Consider the following 22,147-nt stretch of genomic DNA (forward strand, 5'->3'; position numbering starts at 1 on the left):
TCATTAAAGAACATTAGATGATAAGCTATTTGCAAATGCAGATTTTGCAAAAGCTTGCATAGATTTGTCTAAAGACGTCTTTCTGCTTTTTCAGGACCACAGTAGCTGCATCAGGTCTCCTCTTGGATCTACTGTAAGGATTCTTGGCAGTTACTCTTTAACTCTTGCTTGCACAGCTTCTGCTCCCTGCTGAGAAGCAGAAACATCTACCCCAGCCGGCCTGTCTGATAGCCCTCACCGTCTACTTCTGTGGGTACTTGAGGTAGTCATGGTGTCACCCCCCACCCCCTCTCATCATGTCTAACCCTGAACCCCAGCATCCAGCGGTGGCCTGGCAGTTTGATCCTGTCTGTCACCAGCCATGTGCTATAAAGCCAGCGTTATCTGCGGCGTTAAGTGCAAGCCACAGACGGAGGGTCAGCTTAAAGTGAGGCAGCCGAGACACCCTGTCCCGCCTGGTCCCACCGCGCACAGGAAGCGTGGCTGTGCTGGGTCCCCCTCGTCTGGCCCCAGAGATTGCTTCAGCCCAAAAACACAGGCGCTAATGTGGGGAGACACTCAGCCAAATTACTCTCTAATTTCCCCCCAGGACTCAAATGATCCCACTGGCACTTGAGAATACGGCTAAGGATTTGTTCTGAGTGATTTGTTTTGTCTTGTCCAGCCATATCACTGTCCAGTTCCTTCACTCAAGTTCTAGTTCTCTGCTCCCAGAACTGAGGAGGTCACTAAATTTGGAGTTTTACAAAAAAGGCACTGAAGAAGAGGATAGATGTTGTAGCAGTTTAGATTAAACTCAAGCAAACATAAGGGGGAAAGAAAACAGAAGCTATTTTTATAAGAGTGAGGAAAACTGAGAAAAGTAGCTTTCCCTGCAGATGTCACGCTCACAAATATAACTCTTTTAGGTTTTGTTTTTTAAAATGCCAAGTTTCTGCCATGATTGTTCTCATATTGTGTGGTACCCATAATCTATTCATCTGCTAAAGGATCTAATTTAGTGCGAGCAATTGGGATGCTCAGCCTCAGTGCGTCATGATTACAGTCCTGTAGCTTAATTCTTCACCAGCAGGGGTTTAATTGGCTGACTAATACGAGCACAACTAAAGTTCTTGGGAAAACGAATTCCCAAAGCGCACTGCCTCACAAACCTCCTTGATAAACTAAGCAGTGATGCAGCAAACAGTTGTTTTGTCTAGGATTTGAATGATGATGACTCAAAAGTTTACTCGAGAAGCTGGAGTCGGGTTGTTCTTTCTTTTCATGCCTTATTGCAAAACAGCAATGCTGTATTTTACTGAAGTATGATTGATTTCATAAAACCACAAAACAAGACATACAGTGCAGTGAAAACGTATTTGCTTCCTTGAGGTTTTGTTTTGAGGTTTTTGCCTCATTTAAATGCTTTGAATGAAAGAGAGAAAGAACAACTGGGTAAAAACAAACAGCAATTTTCAAATTTATGAAGGGGAAAACTATGCAAAGCAACAGTTTCTGTGTTGTGCAACCCTAGGTGGTAACAACTGACATCAGGAATTTGTGATAAACGAAATACATTTATTTCTTACATCTTCTTACATCTCTACAGAGGAAAACTGTTACTCTGTTTATGGCAGAATTGTATTAATTCAGGGACATTCAAGGGTTATTATGCACAAACGACCCTTTCTAATTCTACCCACACCATCTCAATCAAAGGCCACTCCCAGACCTTTATTTTTGGCTTTTTGAGCTGTTCAGAGATGGGTTTGCTGGTGTGTTTCAGATCATTGTTCTGCTCCACAACCCACATGCTTAAGGTCACCAACTGACAGTCTGACAATCCCCTTAAGGATGTTCTGCCAGAGAGCCAAATTCATGGTTCCTGGTTTAAAGTTCACTCTTCCATGTTTTCTTCTTAGTGGACGATGGCTCTGACTCCAGTTTACTGGAGTTCCAATCCCTTGGAGATGGCTTTGTAACCCTTTCCAGACTGACAGATGTCAGAGACTGTTGTTGAATTTACTTGGGTCAGTATATATGTTGCTTTTAGAGATCTTTTAGTCTACTTCATGTTGTTTGGCGGGTTCAATCTAATTGATTTTGTGCTTCTGCACAAATTCATTATTATTCAGGCCAATCTGTTTCAATATTAAAATACTTCTTCTATATGACGAAACCTATCAAATACATTTTCAACTTCAAGAAAGGTAAAAAAAAAAACAACTAAATAAAAACATTTGAAGTAGTAACCCTTTAAGTATGCCACTTTTTTATTGCTCCAACACTGTAAGACGAGTTATTTTCAAACTTTCACTTAAAACATGTTGATGGCAGCATTATGCTGAGGGATGCTTTTATTCAGCAGGCACGGAGAAGGAGTTAGAGTTGATAAAAGATAGATGGAGCTAAATATAGGAAATAATTTTGAAGAAAATCTGTTAGAGGTTGCTATAGGCTTCAAACTGAATTTCAGATTCAACCTCCAGCAGGATGACTCCAAACATATAACCAGAGCCACAGTGGAACGGTTTAGATCAAAGCATATTCATGTGTTAGAATGGCCCAGTAAAGTCCAGACCTAAATCTAATTAAGGATGCACGACAAGACATGAAACTTGATGTTGGCAAATGCTCTTCCAGCCAGTCTGAGTTTTTTAAGCTAAGAAGACCTTTGGCTCCAACCATTGTTAAATATTTTTAGAAAAGCTCTTTTAGTAAACATGTTATCTACAAAACCAAAAACAATAAAACAGGCACTTTTACATTTGTGTAAAATGCAGGGTGAAAGTTATCCGGATTTATTAAAATCTGATGTCAGAAGCCCACTTTGAATAAAACTGCTTTATCTGCCAGTGTGTTCAGTGCTGTCCTACACTTTATAACACAGTACTGCGCATAGGCCTACTTGTTCTTTAAATATGTTTGCTCATGATCTTGTAGTATGAATTAGTTTATAGCAATGAAATGTTATGTGTGTTTGTGATATGAAAGCTTTAATCTCCAATCTTTTTTTTTTTAATTTGCCATCAAATCTGCAGACCTTTTTATTTTACAAAAAGACAGGGTTTCAAAAAAACCCTGTTTTAACCAAGACATAATCGGTAATTAGCAATAATTCATTCAATTAATTGTTTTGAGAGGTATTTTTAATAAAAGATTAGATTGTGATGCTTACTTATTTGACTTTTTCAGACTAAATTAGTCTCTGAGATCTTTACTGATCTCAGTAAGGCTTTTTAATTCAGAACCTGTTTTAAGAGTACCAAACAATGTGATTGTAATTATTCCAAAAGCTGGTGTTGCAACCTTAACTAGTTTTAATTTGTGGTTACTGGAAGCCAGTGTGTCACTCAGCATTATCAACCAATGATAAGCATCAGCTTCTTTCCCAACCGTATGATATGGCAGTGACCATAATAAGGACATGGTCCATATCAACTGGGAAAGAGGCTGATGAGTTGATAATCAAGACTTGCCAAAGTAATTATTTGTTAATGTGATTATTGCAGACACCAGTGTTTAGAATAATTACAGTTAAGTGATGGGTACTTTTAAAACAAGTGATAAAGAAACACTAATTCAGCAAGATGTGTGCATATTATTATGCAACCAGACATTTTTTTTCAGTATGTATGCTGCTATTAGGACAGCTGTGACAGTCCTGCTTTGATAGGAGGAATTTAATCAGGACTGCTGGGAAATCCCTGGACCTTTAAAATCAGCCAATTGACGTCTGCCTGAGTCTCCTCATTCCATTCGTCTTGCCTGATTTGTTTTAGTTAAAACCAGTGTCTCTGAAGTTTTTGTTCTGGCTCATGAGCTAGATCAAGATACAGTGGACATTCATAAACCTGGTGCCTTTCTCCTGAAACTGATGGCTTTTCTTATTTATTTTTTTCATGTTTGTTTTGTTTTTATTCAGCCAACAGAGTTTCCTAGCAGCTTTCTGCAGTAAAACATCTCCTTCCAGTGCTGTTTTGCTCTTCGATGAATGCAGCTGTTGATTTTTAGCTGCAAACAAGTTGCTGCTGAACTGAGAAATGATATTTTCTAGTGCATAGATGTTATAGTGAAAGAATCATTAATAAATTACTTTGCTGGTAAAGATTTGCAACAGTTTACAGCAGTGGTGATTCTTGCAAGAATGAGGCCCTGAGCAATATCGTCCTTCTGTCACTCAACACACAGTAGTAACTTTTTATCATGGAACTTAATTTAGTTAAATTTCCTTATTAAATTAACTAAGGAAATGACTAAATTATTAAATTAATTACATCAATACAACATGTTTCTAATAATTTCTAAATAGTGGACAATATTGGAAAGTGAAATACTGCATGAAATGACTGAAGCTATGATGATAATCAGCTTCAATAGCCGGCTGCAGTGAATCATTTTCTGACAGATATGCACAACACACACTCTTCCCTCTTGAACTGGCATGCAAAATAAGCAACATAAAATTTGTTGGGTGCAATAGACTCATAGCTTTAATATATTGTTCGAGGCATCCCTCAGACCATCTCTCCCTGGTCATTGAGTCATTTTTCCCATATAAAAATCAGTCACTGCTTTGTGGATTTTTAAGCAATATAGTTTAATAAAATAAAAATAAATAATAAACGAAATGCTACTGACTTGATGCAATCTGCTGGGTTTCCTTAAATAGAACAACCTTTTAACGAATTTCAATAATAAACTGAATTTGACTGCACTGTTTGATAGATAAATTGAATTGGAATGTATGTACCTGACTTTAAATCTGCATAATTCAATTGAATTGACTTTGTAACGTGCCTTGAGCCAACATGTGTTGTATATTGGCGCTATATAAATAAAACTGAATTGAATTGAATTTAACACTGAAAAACCTAAATAATGTATCATAGTACTTAAGGTTTTTAGCTGTTAGTACTAAAAAAAAAGCCTTGCAAATAATGTTTTGTCACTTATTTTCTGTAGATTTCTCTTTGAAAGCCTTTAGTTAGTTTGTTTTTTGCCTATTCAAACATTCTTGTGGAGAATGGGTATCTTACTTTAGTTGTCTTTTGTTTATATTCTCTTGAACTTAGTGATTATTTCTCATATTTAGACAGATTTTCTAACAGTGCAGTTACCCTGCAAGCTGATTATCCCTCCAAATGTCTTAAATAATTAGTTTAATACGGATTGTATTCAATGTTTTTTTTAGTAGTGTGACAAATTCAAAAATTCTTCTACCATTATTCATCTTGTGACCCTATTGCATCCTCTAATCCTATTGCAAACTGCACGTAAAATAGCTTAAACTCATAAATGCCCAAGTCAGGTTATAAATGCACGATCCTACAGGGGTTGGACAATGAAACTGAAACACCTGGTTTTAGACCACAATAATTTATTAGTATGGTGTAGGGCCTCCTTTTGTGGCCAATACAGCGTACACTAAAATGACAGGTGTTTCATTGTCCAACCCCTGTACCTATGCAAATGCTCTCAGTTCTATTGTCAACAAAACGGGACTGAAGTGTGTGTTCTTTATCAAAATTGTGTAAAAAGTTTCACATGACTTATTCATGCTGGTTCTGAGTGGGAAACCATTTCCAGCCCATATTAGCCTGGTTCTGAAGGACTGTTTGGAGCTGCTTAGAGGAGAACTTCTTGACATACTTCTGAAGTTATAGATATTTGCTTTGATTACTGCTTTGATCTCTTGGCATTCTCTCCATGAGGTTCATGAGGTGGTCTCCTGAAATAGTTTTCCAAAGAGTCTTGAAAGAACTTTCCAGATGTTCATTGAGAGACGGCCACAACATTTCAGTCATCACAGCAAAGGGCGCTATTTTAAGGAATCTAAAATAAAATTAAAACAAAAACAAAAAAACATATTTAAATGTATTTTGCACTTTTTTGTTTGCCACATCATTTTATCTGTTCATTTAGAGTTTTGATGCCTTCAGTGAAAATATACGTACAATGTAAATAGTCATGCAAATAAAGAAAACCATTAAATGAGAGAGTGTGTCTAAACCTTTTGACCAGTGGTTTATAGTCCAGCGGGTTATTATTAGTGATCGTTAAACTAAATATAACTGGCTTCGGTCGGTTGTCATCGCGTCACCAGTGAGATTATTCCGCGGAGTTTTCTCTCTGCGGTTGAGGGGTGTCGGGTTTGGTTTGGGGGGCTATAAAAGGAAGGGCGAGAGCAAGTGGCTGGCACTCATCATCCAGAGCCTGTGGAGGTAGGAGATGAAGAGGCTGCGGGGTTGACCCTGAAACAGCGGCCGCTCTCTGCATTCATTTAGCGCCTCATAAAAAAAGTTTGATTTTTCTTTCAAAGGAAGAGGCAACAACTTGTATGGTCTGTCCACTCTCAGATCTTCGCCACAATGGCTCTTTGGTGCAACGCCTGCAAATGTCACGTCAGCTCTCCGTGCACATCTCACCTTCTGCCCGGAGATCAGCGCCGTTCAGCCTGCAGGAGGTTCAGGTCAGTTCTTCCTCTCTGATCCACGTCCTCCAGCTGGCCTGGTTCTGTACCACTGGTGGGACAAGGCTGCGTTTATGTTTAAATTATAGGCTAATTAAATGCTATGTTTGTTTTTGAACTAACTGAAACTGAATCTAAAAATATGAAGCTGAATGGCCTGTCCAGCAGCTGTTTTTACCATTTGCATGGAATAGATGCTACAGCGTTGTCATTTTCAATATTGTCATAGTTTTACAACAAATATCAATTTATTTTAATAGGATTTTATTTGATAGACCAGCTTCATTTGGTGCTCAAAAAAAAGCATCCCACAGTATGATGCCGCCACCACCACATGGAGATGGTGTGGTCAGAGTGATGTGCAGTTTCCCAGCTCTCATAACGTTTTGCATTTAGGCCAGGAAGTATTATTTGGCTCTCATCTGACCTTCTTCCAACTGTTTGCTGTGTCCACTACATGTCTTGTGGCAAACTGACAGCAGGACTTTTTCTGGCTTTCTTTCAACAATGACTTTGCTCTTGCCACTCTCCCATAAAGGCCAGGTTTGTGGAGTGCACAACCCATAGTTGTTAACAGATTCTCCAACCTGAGCTCAGTATCTCTGCTGTTCCTCCAGAGTTAAATGAAAAATGCTGTCTTTGCCTGGCCTGCCAGTTGTTCGGATGATGTGCTCTATGAGATATTCAACGCTTTAAACGTTGTTTTTCAACCTCAGCTGCTGTTAAGTACTTCATAACCTTATCTCTGATGGTCAGGTGTGCTGAAAGGTATTTTATTTAGGGTTATCAAAGGATATGGGTCTGAATACATATGCACGCTACAGTTTTCAGCTTTCTCTTTTGAAAAAAAAAAATAAAAAACCATATAAATAATTTTTGTTCTGCTTAACAGTTATTCACTGCATTTTGTTGGTTTTTCATACAAAATCTCATTAAGTATATCGAAGTTCTTGAATATGCTGAAATCACTTAATCAAAACTTAGACTTTTTGCTGCATGGTTTGCAAAACCTAGTTTTAATTTGTCAAGTTCTGGACAAAGTTAATTCACTTCACTTCATCATGTTGAAAAATGGCCATTTGTTATTAAATAATGTCCTGTGTGGGAGCAAACTGCCTTTTCTTCTTAGTTTATTTTTTGTTTAAAGGGCTTCTGCAAAGTCTCCACACAAAAAAAATGAAAGCGTGGCAAAAGAAGGGAAGAAAGCTCATAGAGTGACTTAAATTCAGTCTTTATTTCCATCTGCAAATCTGACCAGTTTTCCTGCATTCTTGCTGACTTATACTAATGCTTTTTTATTCTCTGTCATGTTGATTAAGCTAGTATTTTATAAGGTAGTGCACAGTATAAATAGTCTGAGAACTACTACCACAGAGACTCAAGGCTGAGAAAAATGTGTTGCCAGTTTGCTGCAGCCTCAATGATGCTCGCACTATATTACCGCACTAATTCAAAATGTATTCATGTTTTTATATATAGCTCTAATTATAAATGTGTCTTGCCTGAATTTAAATTATATTGAAAAATTATATCTGGTTAGGATTTTCACTTTAATCATGCTTGGATACAGACTGATCCCACTGTCCTTTTGTGGCAATTTCTGTGTGGTGTGACGTGGGGTGCTCCCGCTCCAAGGACGCCCTCTTTATAAGGCAATGAAGGGAGCATGAGAAGCCCAGCCTCCCCTCCCTTTCTGCGTGTGTGACGCCCACGTTCTGAGCCCTGGCAGCTATAAAAACCCAAGGCTCTTTTAGGATGGGCCCAGATAGACACTGATCATGCAGACTAATTGTATTGAAAGCCCTCATCTCTCAACTCAGCCTCTTATGTCAGCCGTTTCCATAGGAACCCTTGATATTCAAAGTGGGCTTTAGCTCATAGGGAGGAAAAGGCTGAATCAGCCCAGGCCAATTCTTTATTTTATTTTTAAATGAACAGAATGAGATCAGATCAACTTTTTGAAAAGCTGTAGATTTTTAGATCTCACCTCTCACACCAGCAAACATGGTCTCCCACAGGTCAACCAAAGGAGCCTCCAAAGCTCGGAGAGACCACATAAACCATGAAATCAGGAATATGCGCTCTCTGCTTCCCATTAGCCAGGAGGACCAAGAACGCCTTTCTTACCTTCACTCCATGGCTGCCATCTGCACCTACATCCGGAAGTCTGTTCTCTTTCAGGGTAAGTTCTTTAAACTTCTCCTGCCTTTGAACAGCTAATTTACATTCATAATGCATGGCGGGGAGCAGTAGGAGGCTCAGTTTAAAAGTGCTTTAGGAACAACATAAAAAATTAGCAGATGTGACAATCTGCAGAGACGAAAAACCATGAAACAAAAGCTGTACTCTTGCTTTCATCCTGAAGGGCTCCCGGCTGTGGAACGAACCCAGTGCTCTCCACAGTATGAGGCCTTTCTGGAAGCCCTGCACGGCTTCATCCTCGTCACCACGGCTCAAGGCAGACTGGTGTATGTGTCGGAAAATGTGGATGAATACCTCGGTCTGTCCATGGTGAGTCTTCAAAGCTCACTTTTAGCTGTGTTGCCTTTATAGGGTTTGATTTTTTTATTTAATCCCATGTTGCTTTTCCAGGTAGATGTTCTACAAGGAGACACACTCTATGACCTAGTGGAACGCTCGGATGTGGATATTATTCACGCAAACCTCAACATGGAAAGCAACTTAATTTCAGGTAAAAAAACTTATTTTTCTAATTTTTCTTTTTAAGTCTAAAATTAAACCAAAATCTTCTTCAGTCAGACTGTGCTCTCCACATTTATTGGCACTTCTGATAAAGATGTGTAAAAACCCTTAGAATTAATCCATCTTTTATTGTTTCGTTATTAAATGTCCAACCGAAAACATTTTTTTTTTTTTACAAAATCAGCAGTTGCAAAATTATAGGTACCCCTGCTGCCATTGCTCTCTCCTTCACACCACAGGGTTTCTGTAGGAATTAGTTCTGGGAACTAACAATGAAAGATGGTTGATCTTGTGTCTGATTAACCGTTTCTGTGTTGATTTGGCTGTATGTCTTACAAGATTTCTACACTGTCTGGAAAAGCCTGAAACAGTTTGAAATTAGTTTGTGTCATTTCGCAGGTCTAGATTAGTATCCAAAATCGAAAATAGAGAATATTAAAAAAATGTAGACGATAAAAGAGATTTAGAAGTAATTATTTACACAGATTTCAATTTAAGTTGCATTTTTTTTTTTGCCTTGGATTTATCAGTTTGCAATTATATTTTATGTAAACAGATTAAAGGTATCAAAGGTATTAAAGAATCTGTAGTCAGTTTAAAGTAATCCACATTTGATAAATGTATGGGTTATAGATTTTAAAATCAAGCTGACATTAGACATTCCAGATGTATTGAAAAAGGAAATTAGGCCCACAGTATTACAGATCCCCCACTGTACTTAACAGCTCTATTGAGGTGTTATGCCAAACCTACCTAGAGTGTTTTTGTCTAACAAAGCACAGAGTTCCAGATTAAGAAGAGGGATAATTGGACAGAAAAGGACATGTAGACAGGGTCTAACAGTTGTTATTGAGACTTGGTGACCTCAAGATCGCACTCTGTGCTCCAGCTTTGGAGATTTTTTTAACCTTCCTTGGCACTTTGCATGATGCCAAGACAAATATAAGTCCTGGTTCTGCCTTTTGGCCAGTGGTTATAAGAAATGGGCCTCTGTGTAATTTCGTATTTATAAGAAACTAATTGAAAGTTCTTGGAAACACAAATTAAAAAAGGTAAAGTGTGGTTGCCATTAATTGTGGTTGTTGTATCACATATAATATCAAATCTCACTGTGGAATTTGATGTATTAAGTTGATTGTAAAGCTTGCTATTTAGCATCTATGAAGACTAAACTTTGATTTTACTTTTTTTGTCAGAGAGGAGCTTTGTATGTTGCATGCAAACCTCTAAGGCCTTTAAGCTACAACATGGAAGCTGCTGCTCCATGCTGGTCAGAGGACGCTTCCAGTTCTTCCCTCAGCCCTCCTCAGCAGCCTCCCCCACTGTTGAGCCTTTGTTTGTGGCCCTCTGCACCCCCACAGTGAATCGCCTGACGAGCGCTGACTCTCACTTCTGTTACAGCTTCAGCAGCACACACAGACTGGACATGAGTTTCACTCAGGTCTCAGAAAGGTAAACTCAAACTCTACAACTTAGACCAAGCCTAAATGATCTCTCTCTCTACAATCTCTGATTTTTATAGATTTATTATTTCAGTGTTTTATACAATTTGGGGTATTCGGTGGAAGAAATGATCAACCGATCATGGTACAGCCTCCTGCATCCTGAAGATCTGTCATTGGCTGCAACTTCTCATAAAAGTTTAGGTAAGCATTTTTATATTGTTAAAGCTTGCTGCCAAGCTTTTAGCTCTGAATCACTTGTTTTTTATCCTTTATAATAAGCATAATTGTCTTTTCTCTAGTGCAGGCAGAAGAGGGCTTCCAGGTGGAGATGATCCTGAGGCTTCAAAGCACTAATCTGTCATGGACCTGGATCTATATTCGAGCTAACAAGGACCCAGAGTGCCAGAGCATCAGCTGCACTAACTACATCATCAGGTATGATGAACCTCTCAGGCAACCCTGAACTGACAGCGTTTTACTTTTAAAACTCTCTTAACTCATCTTTTTTAATCTCACAGTGAAACCGAGGCCAAATTCCTGCAGAAGAAAATCAGCAGTGCTGCCTTCAAGCCATCGTCTGTGCCAAATTACCTCTTTTTTGCTCAAGAGGTGCCACAGAGTCAGAGCGTCAGCGCTAAATGTTTTAAGAGGAGGAGGATATGTAGCAGCCAAAGTGAGGCGCTTGGAGCCAGAACAAGAAGGGAGTCTGAGCAAGACATTTACTGTGCATTGTGCCATTCCTCTAAAGATAACAGCTCTCCTGTTCCCCTGGGTGAGAGCCCTGCACTGTTCACCCCTCCCTACTCCCCAGCCTCATCCAGCTCCTCTCTGCATCAGGAGGAGCTCAGCCCTGACCTCCTGATGGATGTGCATGAATGCAAAGATCAGCTGCCATCATCTCCAGAGGCCTCTCCCTCTTATTACTCCTACCAAGACACAGGACTCACCTGTCATCAGTCACCGGCTGACTCTTTACTCACGACCGCTGAACAAGGCTTTGACTGCAGAGACTTTGACCTGTTCACCGGCAGCTCCCCATTCTCCTCCTCCTCTTCCGTCTCCTCATCATCTCCAAACTACGATTTCCAGGCATGTTCAGCTGATGCTAGATTAGTTCCAGACTGTTTCTCCGTGTCAGAAATGTGCGAGAGCCAAGTGGAGTGTGCATCCCTGCATCCAGATGATATCAACCTTCTTGACAATCCACAAGGGGGCATTCTCGTTCAGCTTCATCAGGAGCAAATCCACCAAGAAATTGTCATGCATTCCAGCATTCTGACTCCCACCCAGTCTCCCATAGCGAGAGAGCCAAATCTTTATGATGAGAGGGAGCAAGCAGAGATCAGTATACTGGCCCAGCAGATCTCCTCCCTTGCCAGCAGCTTCAACATGAACCGCAGCCTGAATCCCCTGCAAAATGTGATCCCAGCGGCAACTGCCAACTGTGACTGGCTCCAAGGCTCTCCTCTTCCTTTATCTCTTCTCCCAAAGCACGGACCGGCTTATGATGACTGCACGCTGGACAGCATCCTCAAAGACCTGAACATGGTCTCAAGAAAAAGTAGTACGCCAAGCCCTGAGGTTGTTTCCTACAGCGACTCTTTGCCCGCAGAGCAGTTCAGCACAGGTGGCATTGCCATAGATCCCTTCAGTTTGCAGCTGGAAAACCATGGCCAAAACATTGGGTTGCATCAACTCAACCACAATATGCAGAGTAGCCTCCAGCAAGGTAAATGTTTCTACAAGTCCAACTGTTTTCATGCATAAACTGTTTTTGCTGAGATAAAGTTTTTACCCCCTTGCAGATTTCATATCAGATCATCTAGATTTTTCAAATGACCTTTTCCAGATAATGATATTATTTATTAGGGGAAAAAGCTATCCAAAACAACCTATGTAGTAAAATATCATTGCCCTCTAAATGAAAAAAATAGGTTGTACCACTCCTGATTGCCATCAGGTGTTTGCAATACATTTCAAAGTGGCTTTTACATCCCTGCGGAGGAATTTGGGACTACTTTTCATTGAGAATTGTTTTAATTCAGCTACACTGAAGCGGTTTCAAGCATGCACGGCTGCTTGAGGTCAGGCCACATCATCTCAGTTGGATTTAAGTCCAAACTTTGACTCAGCCACTCTAAAACCCTAATTATTTTTTGTTTCATTAACTTTTCAGAGGTGGACTTGCTTGTTTATCTGAAATTTTGGCAGGACCAAGTTCGCTGGAGCCCCAAAGCTATTCTGTAACCCCTTTTCCAGACTGATAGATGTCAATGACTTTGTTTTTGATGTGTTGCTATAAAAATGTTTGAGCCCACTTCATTCAGTTTAAGATATTTTTTGGATTGTACAGGTCTGGCTGTAGTCAGGCCTGGTTGTGTGGCTAGTGAAACTGAACCTAAACAATGTGGTTATTTCATGATTTACCAAGGGGGGGAATTTCTTTTTCACACAGAGCCTGTTTGGTTCAGATAGCTTTTTCTCTCAAAAAATGAAATTATCATGTGAAAATTATACGTTCCATGTTTATTCATGTCTGATACTAAAATGCATTTGACATAAAACATTTAGGTGTGAAAGAAAAGCAAAAAAACCAATGAAATCTGTAAAGGGGTAAATACTTTCTCAGTTGTATATTTACAATATTTACAAGATTCATTAATGGTACTTTTTGTCTCCCTGCAGATGGACTTGCTGAGGAGAACTTGTATTGAAATAAGTCTGTGACTTACCGTGCTACCACCCGTATGACATATTGTCAGGGCAGCCCTCTTACCATGGATTTAAAGTGAGAGAAAGAAGGATGTCTCCGGTTAGATGCTGTTTACTGTGCCCAAATTGAACCAAGATAAATTGTCCTGTTCTGTCAGTCTGTACACTGCAGCTCTGTCGTAACTCCTCAAAGCACTGCTGTGTGTTCCATGTTTTGCTGATGTATTTTATTCTAAGACAAGAAGGTACTTTGTAATAATGTCTCTGACAGGATTTATACATGGAAATGGAGGTATTTTTCATTTAATACTAAGTGACCACAGTTTACTATTGAGCACTTTATCAAAGTCACAGATGCATAAATTTCATAAAAGATAAGACAGAAACTGGTACCTTGATCTAACCAGAAGAAGCTTTAACACTACTTATAATAAAGTTAGTTTTCGGGTGCCTTAAAACTGGTAATAAATATGTAGTTTGGTAATAAATATGTAGTTTGCTAAATTGATGATTGCTGATTTGTTGTTTTACTTCTCTAAGAGATGCTGTCAGGAATGAAGGTAAACCACCAGCAGGACTGAAATAATGATTGTAAATGCAGCTTCTACCTCAGTGGCAAAGCTCGACACATTCCAAGTCTGACTTATTTTCATTTATTGTATTTATTCTGTTTTGAACACTGACTTTGTTTTACACTTTCTTCTAATAATATGTTTTATTTATCTACAGTTTACGTTTATTCTCTGTATTATTTTTTCTCCTTTGGTACTAGAAGCCTGTAGGTTTCTATGATCAGTGATGCTGTATCAGTTTGTCTTTTAAATGTAAATAAATTAACAAGGACCAATGACTGTTAATTTTGCGTTCTGTAAAAATATTCATTTTCCTTTAATCCCTCATTTGCTTTCTGTGGAAGCAGCACATCGTCTCTTCAGCTGCTAAAAGCTGCAGTAGGTTCACCTGGCAGTTTTATGTGCAGTTTGAAGCCGGTGGCTTTTATCAGAGGTGAGAAATACGAATGAAACAAACCAATGAAACTGGATTCTCTGTGGGTTTGTACCCAGGATTCTCTGGATTTAAATGAGCAGACTGGGCTTTCATTACACTCATCATCGGTATGAATGTTGATGTTGGGGTTTTAATTGTTATTGTTATTTAAACATGGTTTCCAGTGTTGAATGATCAGACAACCTCAAATATACACATACACTCTAATACACATACACTAATAATATTTGCAAATAAAGAGTTGCACCTCACCCACACATTTTTAAAAGCCACCAGTTTAAAGCCAGTTATTGATTCCTAAACTAGTTTGTTTGCAATGGTTGTCCTGCCTGTTGTATTCAAGTCCCAATCGCGTAGTAGCTGAGGTGAAGTTAAAGATTTATTCTTCAATATACCCATTCACCTTGTGTAATGAGACAGTACCACTGGGAGCAAAACAGGCCCACAGTATGATGCTACTATCACCATGCATAACAGTTGGTACTGTATTTTTAGATTTGAAAACCTCACTTTAATGCCCCCAAACCTTTCTTTTCACTGTGGCCATGTACCTCCATCTTTGTTTTGTCTGACCTTAATGGATGAAAAGGAAGGAGAAGGAAGGATAGAATTAAGGAGACAACATTTAGACAATGGAATTAAAGTCTGAAAATACAACTATTTTTCCTCACCTTTCTTTTTCTATACTTATCCAGACATGGAAAAGGCTGAAATCAAATTCCATACTTTTGAGACTGTTTAGGAATCCTAAATATCTTTAGATAATCAGGACAGGCTTGGCATGGCTCCTTTCTCACGGGGAGATTTTTACATCTTCTGTCTGGTTATATAAACTTTACACAGAGAAATGAATTCAAGGTTGACCTAAAATCAATGCATGCATGAATAAAAATTCAGATACGTGACCTGACTAAATGCTAAGGCGAGTGATAGATTGCTGTTGGCTGCAATGAGATGTAGCACCACAGGAACACCTGGTTCATATGAATGAACGCAGAGCAAAAAGCCTCACAGGCACACCTTAGATGTATTACTGGTCAAAACCACTAGATGGAGCAAATGCTCCAACTGCTTCTCAGTCAGACATGATTAACTCAAACAAGGTTGAAATGAAGGGGATTTTTTTTTTTTTTTTTTGGTGTGTGTGTGTGTGTGTGTGTGTCCGTTCATAGGAGGGAGTCCAGATGCCTATTGTTATCCATAGAGACCTAATTAGAAGTGATGTCTCTTGAAGGGTACAATGGCATATAAAGTTCCTAACAAGTTCCCACATCTGCTGTGTTACAGGCTTCCTGCTTCACTCAGTGTTACCTGCAACGATAATGATTTCCCACAGGCACAGTGACACTGAGATTGTGTCCACACCAAGTAGACAGAAAAAAATTCACCTTTGTATTTCAGTGACCCTTAGTGAAAACCTTCAGACTTCCTGAACAGAGTTTAGCTGTCTTTACATGACTATAATAGCACTGCATATCAGAAAAACATTTATCTGCCCTACTTCAATAGCTCCTAAAATGCTTTCTGAGCTGAATGGTTCGAAGGCGGATGCTGAGGGAAAAGTGCATCAGTGCAGCTGAAACTAAGAAACTCACGAGTTTCTTTCCATGGTTTCTGCAAGTTTTAGTAGGTTAAATGTATGATTTTCTTGGACCAGTGGTGACATTATTAAAGACCTTTATATATTACAATAAATACAAAACAAATAAATAACTAAACGATGTTGACTTGAGAACATTATAAAGTATCATTGAAGTCAGAAATTCAATTCAACTCATGTATGTGTCTGTGAATTTTGATTATTACAGCTTACAGCACATCACAGAAATAACGAGCGAAAAATGGAAAAAAGTATCACATATAATGCAAAAAAAGTTGATTAAAGTCATAACAAATGAATAAATGTACATATTAGATATAACTAAATGTAATTTAAGATGTGGTCCAGAAAATCTTGGCTTTTTAACCTCATGTAGGTTATTGTCGAAAATGTGCATCATCCCAGCACCCAGCCAAAATAGTCTTTGTATATCTGTAATGCCTTTAAGCAGGTACTAAACATACTTTCATTAACTTCACATTTGTGTATAAATTTTTTTTATTGATTTGAAAATGTCTCGTTTTCATTAGTGGTAAGCGGAAAATCATCATAACTAACAGAAATAAAGGCTTGAAAACATCAGACTGTGATAATCTATTTAACCTGTTTCTGTGAATTGAGTTAAAGAAATAACTTTTCAATAATGTTCTAATTTATTGAATATGGCTCTATTGTATGTGCTATGTATAAATGAACACTTTCAATTTAATAGAGAAAGCCATTTTTGTCATATATTTGTAAATATATTTAGACAGTAATGGGTTAGGGCCTAAAACTAGGATGATTAAATTTAAGGTTTTTAAGACCCTGCAGGAACCCTTTTTTAATTTTATGTCTTCCACAGGGAACTCATTTTTCATATCTCGCCCTTACCAGCGACCTCCTTACAAATGATTACCTCATTTACTCGCAAAGAAAAAAAAAACTTTCTAAATTGAAACTGCTTGATTTTATACAACAGGGCCTCAGGTGTTGCTGCCCCATCTTTGTTTATTTAGCGCCTTTATGCTTTTATTGTTGTCGCAGGCAGGCATGAGGCCTCCTATGAAAGCTTATCTATGGGTGTGCATTTATTTTCAGATAGGTAAAGACGGTGGATTAAACCCATCCAGCTAAGGATGTGATTTGTCACTTGTGCACAGGGATTGTTTGGCAGATTGAAGCTGCACCACGCTCTGATTGCAGCCAAGGTCACTGATACAATGACTCGAGCAACGTTTACATGTTAACCCTAACCTTGCTTTAGAGTCTACATGTGATATGAGAAAATCCTCCACAGTGTGAGTAGTTTTGTCACAGTCTTAGCGTAAAAACAGCCTGCCATCTATCTGCTTACATCACATTTCCATGTGTATAGCATTGCTGTTGCCCCAGTTTTCAAAGGAGACACATCACCTTACTGGGTTTGGTTCAGTCAGCACGCTCTGACACTGTAATTGGGTTAAAGAAAAAGCCCCCAAAATAGACAGCAGCCTGCTCCTCCAGTTGCTCTGCCTGAAAGCACTGCTCTGATTCAGCACTGGAGCCGAGGTACAAAGATCAACACGTCCAGATAATATTCACGAGAGAAAGGCCAGCCATCCAGGGAGGAAAATACAAATGGCAGCCTAACAGTGCAGTCTTCTTGCATATGAATGTTTGATTTGTTTTCATGCCATACTTACAGCAAAGCACCTGTCCTCCCAGGAGATGTACGCATCCCCACTGTGGAAAGACTTCATAAACACCTTATCTTTTGTTAGAAGAAATGTTTGTGCACTGAGTCAAGAATACATGCCAAGATGTTGTATTGTGCTTTACAACAATCCTAAGCAGGTTTTCATGGGTTTACGTTTAACTTCTTTGTTGTGCAGAACTAACAGTGCAGGGTTTAGCGAGAGAACATCTCCGAGTGTATTGTTTATTTACTTCCATGCACTCGCCCTCCAGCATTCAAAGAATCAGTGCTCATGCTTGTGTGTTGTTCTCTGCAGGATCCAGTTAGATTTTCCAGGCTCTCGCTGATGTGGGTATTTAAAGGAAGTCCTCAAAATGGAAGCAACTGCTGGTTGTTCTTCACGTATACACCGTGCATACATACCAAACATGTATATGGGGCACTCATCATTAATATGTTTATTACTCTGATTCTGCAATACCCTCAAGGGTCAACACAAATAAACAAGAAGGAGTGTTTCTAATGCAGCGCTTTGGGGATTGAAAATGTATTCACAAAGTTGATTAGTTATGTGAGATGTAATTAGGACTTTAAAATAGGTAAATTAATTCATCAATTATTGGAATAAAATGAAAAATGGTTGTAAAAGGGAAAGCGAGGCATACAATTTGCATCATTAAGTACTGTTAAAAACTTTATGAACAGTAAATATGTCAAACTTTTGAAGATGAAATGAATATAAATGGGGTTCTGAAACTTTATATTCAAAGGTCCAAATCTGATTTTCAGATAATGTCGAAGATAAAGAACAACTCTTTTTGAGTACTAAATTTAAAGCGCAACAAGAGAATGTAGCGTTAAAACAAGAAGTTACACAAACCCAGAGAAAATTATACATAGCAACCTAGAATTAAAAATGTCTTTAATGAGCTGCCAAAACTTAGAGCTCCGAAAATTTTATAGATTGTTTTTCTAAATTCCATTTTATTTTATTTTTTTTAAACCAATCCATATTTTACAAAGAAAACAGATTATGTAACCTTAAAACGTATTTATTGTATAATTATATAGTTAATCTGTCATCTGGCCAGGCTTTACAGGGTGAGGAGCTCCATCATCTGAAAGAGCTCCGAGTAGAGCTGCGGCTCCTCTGTATCAAAATGAGTCAGCTGAGATGGTTCAGGAATCTGATGAGGGTCTCTCATGGATGAGGCATTTAGAGGTTTTCCAGGCATGTTCAACAGGGAGGGGACCCTGGGACACACCCAGGATATGCTGGAGGGACAATAAATCCCCTCTGGCCTGGCAACGCCTTGGGGTCCCCAGAATGAGCCGGAGAGCGTTGCTGGAGAGAGGGATGTCTGAGTTTGAATGCAAGGATGATGTAAGTTATTGAAGACAAATAACCTGTAAACAGAACTCCACCTCAGTAATCTAACTGAACTATCCCTTTCAGTGATGTTTCTTAAACTGCTGATTGACAAAATCCTCCTAAGGTATTACTAACAACAGGAACATATTTTCTGCTATCTTAAATGAATCCTCTTCCTACAATAACTCATGTTTTAAATTTAACTTAGCATGTTAACTGCATGTTATGAGCTTTAACAGTATTTAATCTGACCGACTGGCGTATACTGTCGTTTCTGTGCGTGCACTTCAGGATTTCCTTTAATAAGGGAACAGTTCAAAAAGTCTGGATTTAGCTCTCATCAGTAATTCTGACAGTGAATGTCACTCATCTCATGCTAAAAAGCATTATTTAAATCATGTTTGTCTGCATGCTTGGAATTTTATAGGACATTTTAAATTATAAACATTACAACCCCATTTATCAAAGACTCAACCCTTGTCTATTCTTTCTCACATTTTGATTTCTCTTGTCAGACCTTTGTACATTTTGGCTTCTCAAAGTTACAGTTAGGTAAAGAAAACGTCACTGGCAGGGTTCAGGGATGTTCTGCTGATTACTGTACACGCTACACTGATATTAACATTTCTGAATAACATCAAACATAGCTGACAGTTACCGCAGCAGGAGATGAACTCTTTTTACTACAGAGACTTCTCCTACTCCGAGTCACTTCAAATCAAACACGAGAGAAACTTTGCCTAGTGCTGACGTCAAGACAAAGCTCTCATGGCCTCGCAGCTCTGAAAAATAAGCTCAGCCTGTTGGGGGTCACTGTGTGGGTGAAGCGAGGTGCTGAGAAGAAACAAAACAAAGACACAGAGCAGAGCGTCCAGCCTTTTCAGTTTTTTCACTTTCAACCTTTGAGGGAACATGAAGAACTCCTTTCAGCCACCGCTGAGCAGATCTTTCTCTCTTTTTTGGGTCTTTCAGTGTTGATGGCAAACCCATACTGGGTGTCAGTGAATGGCAGGCTACAAAATCTTTTGTTATAGTATAAACAAAGCTTTTTATTGTACAGTTAGATTAAGTAATGACAGACGATTTCATTCTGTTACTGAAGCTATAAGTGTCGCTGCTTTCAAGATCTTAAGAATATTGCCATGGAAACAGCGAGGCACACGGGCTGTCAAAGGTAAAGGTAAAAAGAAAACCCTGCAGATAATATTATCTTAGATTATCCAGGTGTTATGAGAAGGATAAGGTTTTATTAAACCAACTAATGTGGAACAGTGATCTGCGATTTATATTCTGCTTCACAGAATGCAGAAACCTGCATAAAACGAGCAAAGAAATTAAGAGAAAAAGGTTATTTGTTCCTGCTCCTGAATAGCCAAGACCATCTCTTGACTTTAGTTAAGCGCAGTATTGGTAAAAACTGTGGCGAATGAGCTCAATAAAAATATGTATAATAGGAAAATATTAGAGAACAGATACATTTGGTACATTTTACCCATGTTTCATCTCATCCAGTTCCTGTCAGAGGTTCACATGTGCTCACTATCATAACCAAATTACTGCTGTATTTATATGGTGCTTTTGATAATTTTTTCTAACCATTAGCTTTTCATTGTGATAAAACAATACAACTGCATTGATTTTGTAACAATAATTTTGTGTATGTTTAGTAACGTCCAGAGAAACCAGCAAATGTCTTTACTTTGGTTGTTTTCCAGGCATAGACCACACTTTTATACAAAATCTACAAATTTCAATAAGTCTCAGGTCAGTGTGATTCAAGAAACTCAATGTCAGCCTGCTGCAAAGCAGCTCCATATAGTACTACCACAAATATCCTTGACAGTTGATACAATTTTCTGTGGTTTCAAAGCGTCACCTTGAGTACTCTAAACACATTTCTTGTCATTTTGGTAAAACAGCCAAATCATTGTCTTGTCTGACCAGAAAACATTTCCCCAGAAGGCATGTGGGAAGCTGCAAATATCAGCTGAGCTGTCAAATTTAAAGCTGGAGCCTCTATTTTGGTTGGCACTGTCTCACTGCATGATTGATTTTAAAGCTGCTTCTCTGTGGACAGTGACACTTGTGAACTAGGCTTACTGAGCATGGGAGACCAGGGCCTTGGGGTGTTCTGGGTTGTTTCTAAACATGTTGAGTAGCTTTATTCGGAAAGTGTCAAGACCTGAAGCAATTTGGTTTTTGGTTTGTGTAGATTATTATGTTTTGTACTTTGAGTTATTCATATGTTGGATTTTGTTTTTCAGTTCTGTCATGCGATCATGTTTAGTTATTCAGCCAAAGGTCCTTTAAAACAAAGCGTCGGAAGGTGATTGGATGATGAATCAGGCGGACAGGATGCTGATTGGAGGGCCGGGAGATGCACAGTGGAGTCATTGGACGGCGGAGACGGTGTGTCTTTCATTCTGAATTTTCGTTGGAACTCCATTTCTGCCTACCTCCTGTGTGCATTTGATTCCTCCACCTCACTGACAAGTGGCAGACCCATTGCCAACAAGACTGCTTGTCATGGTCGCTACCCAGCCTGCAAATGTCTGAAATATTTTTTTTTTCTGGGTCTGGAGTATTAAAGTATGGAGTAAGTAAAATAGAAAAAAAGAGTACGAAAAAATCTAAAAGCTGTGTCCTTTATTCCGTCCATCTTTGTCTTTCCATACCTCACATTACTCACTATCCATCCTTACATCCTTGGTGTCTTTGTTTCTTTCTTCAGTCATACATCCCATCCTTCCTTTTTACTTTTTTTCTTTACCTCCTTCTTCATTTACTTTTGTCCTTGCTTGCTTCTGTCTTTCTTTCCTTCCATCCATCCTTTTGTTCATTTCTCCTTTATTCTTTCACCCTTTATTCCTATCTTTCACCTTTTGTTCCTTATTTCTACCCTTTGTCTGTTCCAGTCCTTAGTCATTCCTTTATCATATCTACCTTTTATTCATTTGCCCCTCTTTCTGTCCTCTCTTCCTTGTTTTCTTTATTACTTCCTTGGTTTATTCATTCATTTGTTTTTTCTTTCATCTTTGCTTCATTTCTTCATAATATCCTTTCTTGTTTTCCTATTTCTTAAATTTTTGAGGCTTTTTTCTTTCTTCTTTAATCTATTCCTTCCTCCCAACCTCTGGTTTTCACAAGTTCAGGAATTAAAGTCTGACCAGTGAATGATTTCTCTTAAATGTTTGTATAC

General features: G+C 38.7%; 1 protein-coding gene across 1 annotated transcript; it reads left to right on the top strand.

Moving 5' to 3' along the window:
• The first annotated feature begins 6,203 nt into the window (after window positions 1-6,203).
• Window positions 6,204-14,158, top strand: npas4l (neuronal PAS domain protein 4 like). The gene is made up of 9 exons (XM_047350982.1): window positions 6,204-6,451; window positions 8,470-8,633; window positions 8,817-8,962; window positions 9,044-9,143; window positions 10,351-10,606; window positions 10,691-10,800; window positions 10,899-11,034; window positions 11,118-12,328; window positions 13,285-14,158. Exons 1-9 carry the CDS (start codon window positions 6,351-6,353, stop codon window positions 13,311-13,313), a joined length of 2,253 nt encoding a protein of 750 aa, XP_047206938.1. The 5' UTR covers window positions 6,204-6,350; the 3' UTR covers window positions 13,314-14,158.
• Window positions 14,159-22,147: the final 7,989 nt, after the last annotated feature.

The sequence above is a fragment of the Girardinichthys multiradiatus genome, chromosome 22, assembly GCF_021462225.1.
Source record: "Girardinichthys multiradiatus isolate DD_20200921_A chromosome 22, DD_fGirMul_XY1, whole genome shotgun sequence".
Lineage (NCBI taxonomy): Eukaryota > Metazoa > Chordata > Actinopteri > Cyprinodontiformes > Goodeidae > Girardinichthys > Girardinichthys multiradiatus.

What these genes read in the sequence shown, in the direction of transcription:
- npas4l (XM_047350982.1), top strand. Translation starts at nt 6,351, where the DNA reads ATGGCTCTTTGGTGCAACGCCTGCAAATGTCACGTCAGCTCTCCGTGC. An exon ending in TTCACTCAGGTCTCAGAAAG is followed by an intron (nt 10,607 to 10,690) that starts GTAAACTCAAAC and finishes TTATTATTTCAG; the next exon opens with TGTTTTATACAATTTGGGGT. An exon ending in AACTTCTCATAAAAGTTTAG is followed by an intron (nt 10,801 to 10,898) that starts GTAAGCATTTTT and finishes TCTTTTCTCTAG; the next exon opens with TGCAGGCAGAAGAGGGCTTC.